Source organism: Ciconia boyciana, chromosome 5 (genome assembly GCF_034638445.1).
Source record: "Ciconia boyciana chromosome 5, ASM3463844v1, whole genome shotgun sequence".
Taxonomy (NCBI): domain Eukaryota; kingdom Metazoa; phylum Chordata; class Aves; order Ciconiiformes; family Ciconiidae; genus Ciconia; species Ciconia boyciana.
In genome coordinates, this window is record NC_132938.1 from 11827186 (window position 1) to 11838603 (window position 11418).

The window sequence follows — 11418 nt, forward strand, 5'->3', positions numbered from 1 at the left end:
GGCCGCTCTCAGCCGAGCCGCTGCCCGGGGCTGCGCTCCCCACGCCGCGGGAACCGGTCACTCGGAAAAACCTCTGACTTTTGTCAAGGTCTCTCGCCCCGCCGCCCCGTCGGACACCGCTCCCCCCGCCCCTTCCCAGCAGCTCGGGGCCAAATGCGGGCGGGCCGGGGCTCGGGGGGGTTTGCTGGGGGCCTGGAGGGGGTGCGGGGGGCTCCTCCGCCCTCCCCCGCGGCGGCCCCGCTGCAGAGCGCTCCCTCCGCGGGGATGCACTTTGCGGGCGGTTGTCTGGGTGCTGCAGGATACGGCTCTACCTGTTGGCATGCGAGGCCAAGTCTGTACTCCCCCTAAAGATAAGGGGGACCCTAGCAGAGGGCATGAGGAGCCGGTACGGATCTGGCTTGTAGGACTCGCTGCAGGTGGGACCCCGGAGGCCCCCCATCCTCTTGTTGCTAGGGAATTGTTTCCAACCTGCCTCAGCGGCTGGGGAGATCCGGCACTGTAGTGTGCTCCCTCGCTGCACAGTTTGTCAGGGAAAAAAAAAAATAATTTTTGTAAAGCGGCCAAATGGGGGTGGGAAAGGAGGACAGACCTTTCCCGAGGGGGTGTTACCGGGCCGGTTCTCCCGGGGCTGGGCTTGGACTGCTCGGGGGGCAGAGGGGGCCGCGGTGAAAAAAATCAGGAGATAAAACTTATGTCTCCTTCTTCAATTTCCTTCTTGTTTTTTGCCTTCTTCAAGTTTTCTTTTTTCTTCCAAGAAAATGTCTTCTAGGAAAACACACTGAGTCAATGTATTTGCTTTTTAAGACGGATTTTTGCGGGATTAAAAGGGAAATATTTTGCAGCAAGAATAGATGTGAGCACTTGGGACATGCCTCACTCACAGGCAGCGGGAAGGGAAGCTGAGACAGAAGCACAGGGGCAAAGACCGACCCGACCTGGCATCAAAGTCCCCCATGCTCCAAGTTTTACTAGCTCACACGGAATTTCTTAATTTATCTTTTCAGCTGCTTCTTTGCATTTTGTACCACTGTTCCCTGTCCATTCTCTCGCCCTATCCCTCTCTCTTAATGGGACATTTTCCTCCACCAGAACCACCGGCTTGTACAGGAGATTGCAAGACAAATGCAACAAATTGGGCATTTGGCCAGTAATCGTGTTGATGGAAGATGGATATACATGTATAATTTTTTTTCACTTGGTGGAAAATGTACAGCTCTCCAGCAGATGGGTGCATTAAAATCTGAGTGCATTTATCAAGTGAAACAAATATTCATGAAAAAGAGCTGAAACCTGCTCTCCCAAGAACCAGTGCTTTAAAGATTAACACAGTCCAAAGTCTTAAGATGCCCTGATTTTAGCTCACGGAATCTCTGGCATCACCATATTTAAAAGCCTGTCAGCACTTCTATTGTCAACTCTTTTTCAAGGGCTTCTCACTTGCCCTCAGCAGTTTTCGTGGTGGAAACATCGAGATTCAGCCTAAAAGGCCTCTCTCTTAAAAGCCGGTTGGAAACATTTCCCTGGCTTTACACAGGGGCGCAGGGAAGGAGAGGGTTCCCTGTGATCCACAACTGATGGCAGCTCTAACGTAGCTGGACGCCCTGCCTTGAGTACTGCAAACGGCTTCTAAATCTTTGCAGTGCTGGTAGGTGGTGGGGAGCAGAAGTTATCCAGATAATACAGAAACACATCGATCCTTCCCCAAGTCCCCCAGCATCTCCCACAGCACAGGCGAGGGCTTCTCCATCATCCAACATCCACACCTTGGACGTACTCACACACGCACTAGCCAGCACTTTCTCATCGTTCCCGTACCAAGTGCAGAATCTCATACAAGTTTTAGCTCTTGAAAACTACAGAAGAGCTTTGCAGACCCGCGGGGGGTGGATTTCAGATTTCGGACACCACAGGGCTCCTCGAGAGGAAAGGGGTTCCCTTTCTCCCCAGGGAAACTCTGCAGTCTTGGCCTGAGGGTCCGCAGGTGGAAGGACCACAGGGAAGGGACTCGGGCTGCATGAATTACTCTTCCCCAGGGCCCCCCCATCCCCTCACAACGGCGTCGATAATCTGCAGCAAATGCCCTCAGCAGACTGTCTGGGGTCGTGCCAGGTGCTGTACAAACACATGGAGGGGTTTTGCCAGCTCCCAGCTTCCCCTTTCCCTCCTGCCCTCTCTCACTGCCATCACTGCCTTTCCTTGTCGCACTCCACCCCATTCCCCGGCTCTCATTTCCAATTCTCTCCCTCTATCCTTCTCCTTCACTCCAGAGATCTCCCTCCTGCCATCCCACATTCTCTTTCCCGTGGGCTCTCTTGGGCCTGGCTCTGCCTCCCCCCCAGCAGTGAAGGGTGCGGGCAGGAGGACAGCCAGCCCTGCCCTGCCCCGGCTGCCCAGGGCACTCTCTCGGGGCGAGGACAGGGGCACCTCGGCGTGCTCCCCCCCATCCCTTCCTCCCGGCTTCCCTCCAGCTCCTGCTCCTTTTCCTTCTTCGCTCCCTCTCTTCCCTGCCGCCTCCCCTCCCTCTCTCCCTCCCCTGCACCGCTCCCCCCCTTTGGCTCCCTCTAGCTCCATCCCCTCCCTCCGCCGCCCCGACCCCTCCTCCCTCCCCCCCGACCCATCCTTCCCTCCGCCCCGGCTGCCGCCCTCCCGCCCCAGCCAGTCCCGCCGCGCAGCACGGCTCGGCTCGGCTCGGCTCGGCGCAGCTCGGCTCGGCTCGGCTCGGCTCGGCTCGGCTCGGCGCAGCTCGGCTCGGCTCGGCTCGGCTCGGCGCGCCATGGTGCAGCTCGGGGGCGGCCGCCGAGCCCCGCCGCCGGCCCCGGCCGCGCCACCGGCCTTCAGCATCGACAGCATCCTGCAGCCCGGCCCCCGCCGCCCGGCCCCGGAGCAGGGCAGAGCCCGCTGCGCGCTGCCGGAGGAGGAGGAGGAGGAGGAGGAGGAAGAGGGGCCTGCGGAGCAAGACCCCAGTAAAGGCTCCAGCGACTCGGGTACAGAGCCGGCAGCCCGCCTCAGGCTGTCTCGCCCGTCGGGTCGCAGCTCGGCCCCCACCCAGGCGGTGGCCCCGGCCCGGCCCGCAGCCTGGCACCCGGCGGGGGTCTGCCCCGGGCCTCCCCAGCGCCGCCGGGCCGGGCCCGCGCACACGCACACGCAGACATACACACACGCACACACGCACACACGCACACGCAGCCGCGGTGCCCACGCAGCCGGAGGAGGAACCGAGATGTCACCGGCACACGCACACACACACACACGCACCAACCTGCTCCCAGGGGCTTTTCCAGGGTGTTTTGCCCCCCTCCCGGCCTCCTCGGTTGTTTGTCCCGCGTCCGGGAGCCCCTGACTGCTCTGTCATACAGCTGGCAGAGAGATATCCTTAGATCCTTACGGGAAGCTCCTCGCCCTTCTCCCCCTGGAGGGTGGGGGGGCCGTGGCCAGCTCTCGGCAACCCCCTCCCCATCCTGCCTCCCACCCCCCCGGCCTCGGCCCCCTCCCTAGCGCTCCGCCGGGCCGTGCGTGCATGCGGGGCGGGGGCGCGGGCGGCGGCGGGGGGCTGATGCTGTGCTTTGCCGTTGCAGGCAGCGAGCCCCGCCGGCTCCGGGCGGAGGGGACGAGCCGAGGCCTCCGCCCGGAGGCCGAGGGCGGCGGCAGCGGTGTGGGCTCCCCGCTCCCCGCGGAGGGGCTGCGCGGCTCCCGGCATCCGTCGCCGCGGGAGGCCCGGGGCTGCGGCGGGGAGAGCGGCAGGTCGCCGGCGGCGGGCGGCAGGAAGAAGACGCGGACCATCTTCTCCAAGAGCCAGGTCTTCCAGCTGGAGTCCACCTTCGACGTGAAGCGCTACCTGAGCAGCTCGGAGCGGGCCGGGCTGGCCGCCTCGCTGCACCTCACCGAGACCCAGGTGAAGATCTGGTTCCAGAACCGCCGCAACAAGCTCAAGAGACAGATGTCGGCCGAGCCCGAGGGCCCGGGCCCGGCGCCGGCGGAGCCCCCCGGGGAGCCGCCGCCCCCCGCCGCCGCCGCGGCGGCTCTCTCCTTCCCGGCCCTTTACAAGGACAGCACCCTGCTCAGCCGCTGCTTGCTGCCGCTGCCCTTCCCCCTGCTCTGCCCGGGCAGCGCCATCCCCTACCTCTGCCTCCCCGGGCCGGGCAAACACTTCAGCCTGGTGGACGGGGACGTATAGCCTCTCCCCCCGGCCCCCGGCCTTCCTCTTGCCGGGGGCCGCCCCGATGTTATTTGTGCCCGCGCCGTGTTGGTGGGGTGTCCGCCTTCCCCGCAGTCGGCGACAGCCGCCCCCCCGCCCACGGAGGGGCCGCCCGGGCTCCCCCCACCCGTGTCCGTGGGCCACCGACGCGTTATTAAAGCTTCAAAGGGCGCTGCCAGCCCGCCCTGCCTCTTGCAGCGCTTTTCCTCTGGTCAGGACGGAGGAGATAACACGGAGCCACCAAAGAAACCGGGATGTGTTCTGCCTCCCTCCCTCCCAAATTATCCCGTGCCCGTATTTCAGGGGAGCCGATGCTCTGGCTCAGCCCACGGGGACTGTGTCCCCGCGTCTGCCCCAGCGCCGTGGCCGTCGCTGTACCGTGAACCGAGTCACTTTTAATGCAGCTTGCTGAAAGCGAAGGCTGCGGTGTGCTCCTCTATCTCAAACTCTCCACCTCCAATATTCCCCAGGTTAACTTCTCCCCATCTTTGACATTATCAAAATGTAGACACCTTTCCTCAGGTCTGGTTCTTAAACTGTGGCTTCTCTGATTTTTTTTTCCTCTCCCGAAAAATTCCAAGCTCTCTCTCACACTTTTTGTGCTAACCAGTTCTCAAACTGTGGCTCGTCTGATGTCTTTGCAGAGCAAGACAAGCTGTCTCTCGTACTTCTTGTGCTAACCGCGCCCCCCGAAATCTCGTGGGACCATTTTATCTGCTATCCTAGAGTAGAGAAGTGTTATTTTTTTTCCATATATTTCCAAACGCATTTGTCGTCCTTTGGTTTCCAAGTTCGCACGCTTTATATTCAAAGGTTGGAAATAAACCTTTTCAGAAAGCTGAAATGCATGCCTTTTCAATACAGTTACTACTAGGCAGTACCAAAGGAAAGATATTGCCTAGAGTGCATCCATGGTTTTTATTCTAAAAATAAAGGTTAAAAACACAATCGTGGCATTACGAAATTCACCCGTGCGTGCGAAAACGGGCAACCTGTCGACTTTCCCAGTGGGAAAAGAAAAAAGCGATAGGTGTTTCGGCTAGATAAGAACGGTTTTTCTTTCCTTTTCCCACTCTTCTTCCATTTGTCCTTCCGCGGGCAATCAATACAGGTGTGCAACAACCTCCGTGCAGCTGCGTGGGCCAGCCCGCGGAGGAGACCCCGGCGCAAGCGGGAGCCCCGCGGCTCAGCGCCGCCGTTGCCGTTTCCTTGGAGCCGGGAGAGCGCTGCGGCAGGGACCGCGGCGGGGGCGATGCAGCGGGGGGCCGTGCCGAGGCAGTGCCTGCGGCAGCCCAGCTCTGGAAAACGGCTTCGGCGGCTGTGCGAAGTGTTCTCCCGGCTGCCGTGATCTGGGAGCGTTGTTTGACCTCTCCTCTCGCTTTTTAATCGGTCTCGAATTAGGGTCAAGTAGCAGGAGGAGTCTCACAGGGTGCCTGTGCTCTGGAACAACATAAATATCGTCGAGGCTGTTGCAAGGATAGTATAATGAAGTGGAGACGCTGAAGGGGACCTGCCGGGTGCACTTCAGAGCTCAGGTTGCCCCAAACTGCAGCTCCCGGGAAGGTGCAGGAGGCGAATTAACGCTTTGGGTCACACGACCGACCCCTCTTTTCTGATCTGACTTTATAATGACAGTTAAAGAAATTAAGCTCTTCTGAGTCCGCGAGTTGTTCTGTGGCTAAAAACATTTGGGGACACATACAAGCAACGATGTCCTTATTTCCGAGGATGATGTGACATGGTTCGCGTGTGCCCGTTTTTTCGTAACTGATCATCTATATCGGAACCTCCCTTTAGTTGTTACTTCTAATATTTCCAATGTCGATGCGCCCTTACTTGATTACTGCCACGAGATTAATCAATACCGATAGAGGCAAATCCGGCTTTTCCCAAACCCCTAGCAATGGAAGTTTGATCAGATGCAGCAGCTATACACTAAGGTCCCTTTCTGTAGTTCTTTAATATGGAACTAAGATTCATTTAAAGACACTGCCCTTCCATATAACTGCAGACTCAGATGTGGAAAGATAATTATATAAAGAAGTCGCTATTCGGCAATTAATCTACTTTTCACGGCATTTATCAAGCTATTTTCAGTCTTATTCTTCTCTCTGTTTTTTTTTCAATTTGCCGTCCGAATTGTTTCTGGAGTTACAGAGGCAACTGAAGGAAAATACGGACCTAAAATTCGGAGCGACTTCTTTTACAGTAAAAACAGCAGGAAGAGATCTTCTGCATGCCGTAGTGCCAGTGCACAGTCCGATTTCACCACTTGCTGCCGACCAACTCCGAAGCTACGATCGTTAGGAGTTAATGTTGCCATCGGGGAATGCCTGAAACACCCGGGTAGCTGGGGAGAGTAAATAACCATCCCGAAACATTCATCCCCCATCAAGATATAACTGCTGGTATCGAGATCATTGGCCAAAAATATTAACCGAACTGTTGCTACTCAGTGTAACACGGCCAGTGGCAAGGTGGCTTTCTCTGAAGAAAACCAAGTTCACGATGTATCAGGATTCCCAGCTGAGCAGTCGCTGCTGATCACACTGAGTATTACTGACATTTCTTTTACAGCTTAAAACAATTGCATTTGCAATTATAAATCGTTCCTCCTACAACAAGAGATTGCTACTAGCTACCGTACAGCAGGAGATTAGCACTGGATAGCCTGTTGATGGGATACTTTAAAAAATGAAACAAACGGCAACAAAACTAAACAAAAAACCCTCTGTAAGAGCTTGCAAACAGTTTGAGAAGAAGAAAAAACAAAACCCAACAAACCAAAAACCCAAACAGTGCTAGAACTGATTAGTTGCTGGAACTGAGATTTAAAAAATTGCTGTTAAAGTTTGACGTGATGAAAAGAGATAGTGCAGCTGGGGGAGAAGCGGGTGGAAGACATGATATGCTTCCATACTGAAGGGATTCCCTATTAAGAGCTCATACACAGTGCTGCAGGTTTGGTTTTTTTTTTTTTTTTTTGCATTAGAAGAATAGCTAGAGGCCCTACCTGTGCTGAGAGATGCCTTGTGTTAGGCATGGCACATATGTAATGACAGCCTACCCCAGAATACTCTATAAACTGAGTAGAAAAGAAAGATATGGCTAAGACCTGGCCCCTGAGCCTTCCAGAAGAAGGATCATAATCAAACACAACCTTTCTCAACAGGAAAATATATTTGAAAAGCAGTTGGAGACATACATAAATGCATTGCTTGTGAAACAGTGCAATACAAGGGCTTAAAAGAGCTGCTCCATCTCTCTCTCCTCCATCTTTTTGTAAAAGCCCCAGATGGCTGTTTCTAAGTGCAGCAGCTCCAGGAAACTTGATTTTCATCTCACCTGTGATGTTGTAAAATTCCCTGGGATTAGGATGATCGATCACACTGCTGCATGTGGCAGCTTTTCTTGTTCAAGACCATACCAAGAATTAGAACATCCAATTATTTCTGCTGGAGAGTAAGTCTTCTCACTTGTCTGCTCTGTTGGAAGCTTTTGCAAAACTCCCCCAGGACTGGTTTCTCCCTGGAGTCTCCTGATCAGGAGGCTGAACCAGGCACTTTCTACGGTTTTGTTTTGCTTTGCTGTTCTCTGATCAGTGCATACATAGACATCTTTATGGACCAGCACAAGGACATTGTGCCAGCCCTTCTTCTCATCTCCCCTGCTATTTGGATTTCTGCTCCTAAACAGGCTGATGCTCACCTCCACAAGGTGAGAGAAGGTACAGTACGGACTATAGAGAGAAAAGTTACTCAGCATAGCTCTTAGGCCTTGCCAGGGGTTGATCTAGAGTACAGAAAACTCTCCTGCTTCTTCTTCCCTGCACCTGGATTTGCTATTTTTTTCTTTTTTATTTGGTTAACCTCAATGGTAGCTTGTCATTCCTTTTTTAAGGAAAGTATTCAACTTACTACACCATAGCAGAAGTAGGGCTTCATCTGCCTAGTGGAAGGCGTGCAGCGTTACCTCAAAATGTAGTATTCTTTCATGGAAGTCACCACAGATTTACATTACTGGAATTAGGAACAGAAAGAAGAGTCATAGCCTTACCTTCCAGGGAAGACTCATTTGAGTCTAGGCAAGATTAATCAAATTTAAGGAAGATAAGAATTCATCACAGCGTCACGGAAAAGGCACAACATTGATCATCCAAAATCATCATGAACAAGAAAAAAACAGTTTGGAGTGAGACACAGTAAAAATGCTTTCTGTGCATCTTCTGTACAGCAGAGGTCCAACTGCACTTTTTTCTTGAAAAGCCAGCAGTGTCCCTTCTCTGCTTCTTCATGCGAGTGTATGCAGTGGGCTCATTTTGCAGGTTAAACTTGGGCTGGGCCTGATTCTGCTTTCCTTTACAAACACATGGTTAGAAGGCAAGGGTGTGGCCTCTAGAATATGTCTGATTTAGAGCTGAATTTGTCAGATGGAGTCCTTAAGATCTTTTCCTTTTTAAAGTACATGAAGCAGTAATATCCTCATAGTTATGATGTGAAATAGTAGCCATATTGAAAAAATCAGATATGGATTTACTAGAGAGGCTTGGAAAAGGATGAAACTCATTGCTCCATGCATCTACATTTGCCTCAACACTGATGTTGAACACGCTCTTACATCATGAGGTGTGATTGCCAACCAGTTCATCTGTCACTTTAAAGTAAAGATCATACATAAATTGCTTAAAATAAAAACCCGGAAACTGTCTATTACTAAAAATAAAGGCCACCAAACAGTACAGTATCAGGAATATTCATCTTGTGTCCCATTTTGTGTTGCAGTACCTGTGAAATGCTCTGCCCCTAAAAGCAGGAAGCCTTTTATTTCAGAGAATAATTTAACTCTAGAGAAGACAGTGTGTTCTGGCATGGGAAACAGTGATTGCAATATAATCAGTGCACAGAGAGGAGAATCATACCTGCCTCTTCTCTGCTCTCAACAAATCAATTACATTGGTACTGGCCTTCATATAACACCCAACAGAGACCAGAAAACATCACCAGACATTCTAAGAAAAATGAAATGTAAAGGAATGTCCAGTGTGAAACAGCACAACATTCCCAGCTGTATCGTCAAAATCAAGTTATTTTGCACAAAAAGCGACTGAGAATACATAAGCAGAGAGAGCCTGTAAGATCAGAAAATCTGCAGTAAGCTAGAAGGTACAAAGCAGGAGAGGAAGACACAGACATGCTTGAAGGGGGCTCTAAAGAGGGACGAAGCATGGCAGCGGGTAACAGATTTTCAAGTGAAATTTTGTGTCCAGCTGTGAGCTTTTTAGGACCTAGTGGACAACGGAGGCTGCTTTTACAAGCAGGTATGTGGTCAGAGGGTCAGGAGCCATATCTGGAGTCAGCAACCCAATATATCAGATACAAATCACAAGCCTACCGGGACAACTGGGTGTTGTGTCAGACCAGAATCGATGGGTGGGTTTGAGGGCAAAGGCAGAGCTTTGAGTAAAGACCTCATTGTACAGAACAATGTCTGGATTTCAGTTTTCCACCATCTACTTCAGTCACACGTGTCCTTTGGGACAGCGATGTCTGAGTTGGTCTGGTTGGAGCAGAAGCCACCCTAGTTTGCTCAAACCTTTTTCATCAGGTGTTTGTGAATTGTTATACAGGAAGAAATGACACCTTATTAAGCAACAGATACTTTCCCACAGGTTGGATTTTTTCATTACTTTCATACTCAGATTTACAGAGGTCAGAAGTACGACCTTTACAAAGGATGCACCCATATGAGAGAACAACTGAGGAAGTTCTTCATGGTCTTCTTCTATCTTGGATTTAAATTATTGAACCACTGTAGCTCTTCTCAGGTAGGGATGGCATCCTAGCAATTGATGAAGATCACCACTGGATTGAATCTAGATCAGCTTTCATCCTACTCTCCTGCCCAAATCTGCCAGATCCAGCTCTCCAATTCTTTCAACGGCCATCTATAGGGCAGCTATAAGAACCTCTGTACAGCCTGTAGATTTTCTCTAGGAACATTTCAAAGTTTTATTTGTGACCACCAGTGAGAAAAGTAAAGCTACTCACACAACCAACACAACTGGAAAGATTGGTGTGAACTCTAGCTCTTTCTAAGCATCATGAATGGATATTTTACTGAAAAATAATCTCTATATGTGATTATTAAGTCTTTTAAAAGTAACATCAATATTTAAATCAGAAAGGAGATTTGGCTACCAGCTAACCATAATGTTCTCCAAGTTCCAGGCCTCTAGGAGACATATATCAGTATACACATGTAGAGACTATACTCACTATGGAGCATGTACTTCCTTAAGTTACTCCTGACAACATAAATGTTCCTTATTTCTCATTTTTGTAAATAAGTAACAATTTTAGATCTATGTTGCAAATCAATAGCTGGGACTCCTGGACAGAAGTCTTTTATTCTTTCCTTAGGGTTGCAACGTCTACTCAATCTTTCACTGTTTGTTACTAAGTTGGAGTGAATCCTTTGGATGAACAGATATAGAGCTGAACATCCCCATGTTCTTCCATGCAGACTGAGATTTATAACATCTGTACACTGATTCCTAGTCATCAGCTGAGTAAATAACTGATGCTCATGTATTTTCAGATATATTTGTATGTGTTTTAGCAGATAATAGGACACTGAAAAATGCTAAATGGTTAAAAAAGTTTTATTTATAGCAATCTCTAATATTTTGTACATGTAGGATTGTTTGACAACTTCTCTGACGCATACTCTCTGTCTTTTTGTACAGCACAAGTGAAGTAATCTAGAGCTGTTATGGTATATTACTGTGTAATTTCAATGTTTGCTTAGGCAGTCAATGTGAAATTATAGATGCAAAGAACTCTAATTACTCTGTAGGAAATGTTATGTGGTAGGATGTGCATGTGTTTTTAAAAGAGCCTGTAATTTGTGGATTTGTAACTAAATAGCAGCATTCAATTTCCATTATTAGATAATTACTTCACACATGTGTCTGCTTCCCCAGACTCCTAAACCTGACTTTTTAATGGATAAGGAGAACGGCACTAGTTTATATATCTTTGTGTCAACAAGCTCTTAATAACCATGTGGTAAAAGTTGTAAAATTGAGATCCAGGCAAAACAGATGAAAAGATAGCAGCTAAATTAGAAAAGAAGTATGCTTAGCATCGTGAGCTTACAGACTGCATCATTAAATCCGTGAAGAAGTACCTGGAAAATAAAGTTATATCTTCATATTAAGGAGC

The 11418-nt window shown here is 50.6% G+C and overlaps 1 protein-coding gene across 1 annotated transcript; it reads left to right on the plus strand.

Annotated features, from left to right (window-relative positions):
* Positions 1-2642: 2642 nt before the first annotated feature.
* Positions 2643-5122, plus strand: LOC140652386 (homeobox protein HMX2-like). The gene is made up of 2 exons (XM_072863088.1): positions 2643-2984; positions 3576-5122. Exons 1-2 carry the CDS (start codon positions 2774-2776, stop codon positions 4172-4174), a joined length of 810 nt encoding a protein of 269 aa, XP_072719189.1. The 5' UTR covers positions 2643-2773; the 3' UTR covers positions 4175-5122.
* Positions 5123-11418: the final 6296 nt, after the last annotated feature.

Bases quoted from the DNA above. Each gene is read 5' to 3' on its own strand.
- LOC140652386 (XM_072863088.1), top strand. From the start codon at position 2,774: ATGGTGCAGCTCGGGGGCGGCCGCCGAGCCCCGCCGCCGGCCCCGGCC. The intron at 2,985-3,575 runs GTACAGAGCCGG...TTGCCGTTGCAG, and splicing joins TAAAGGCTCCAGCGACTCGG to GCAGCGAGCCCCGCCGGCTC.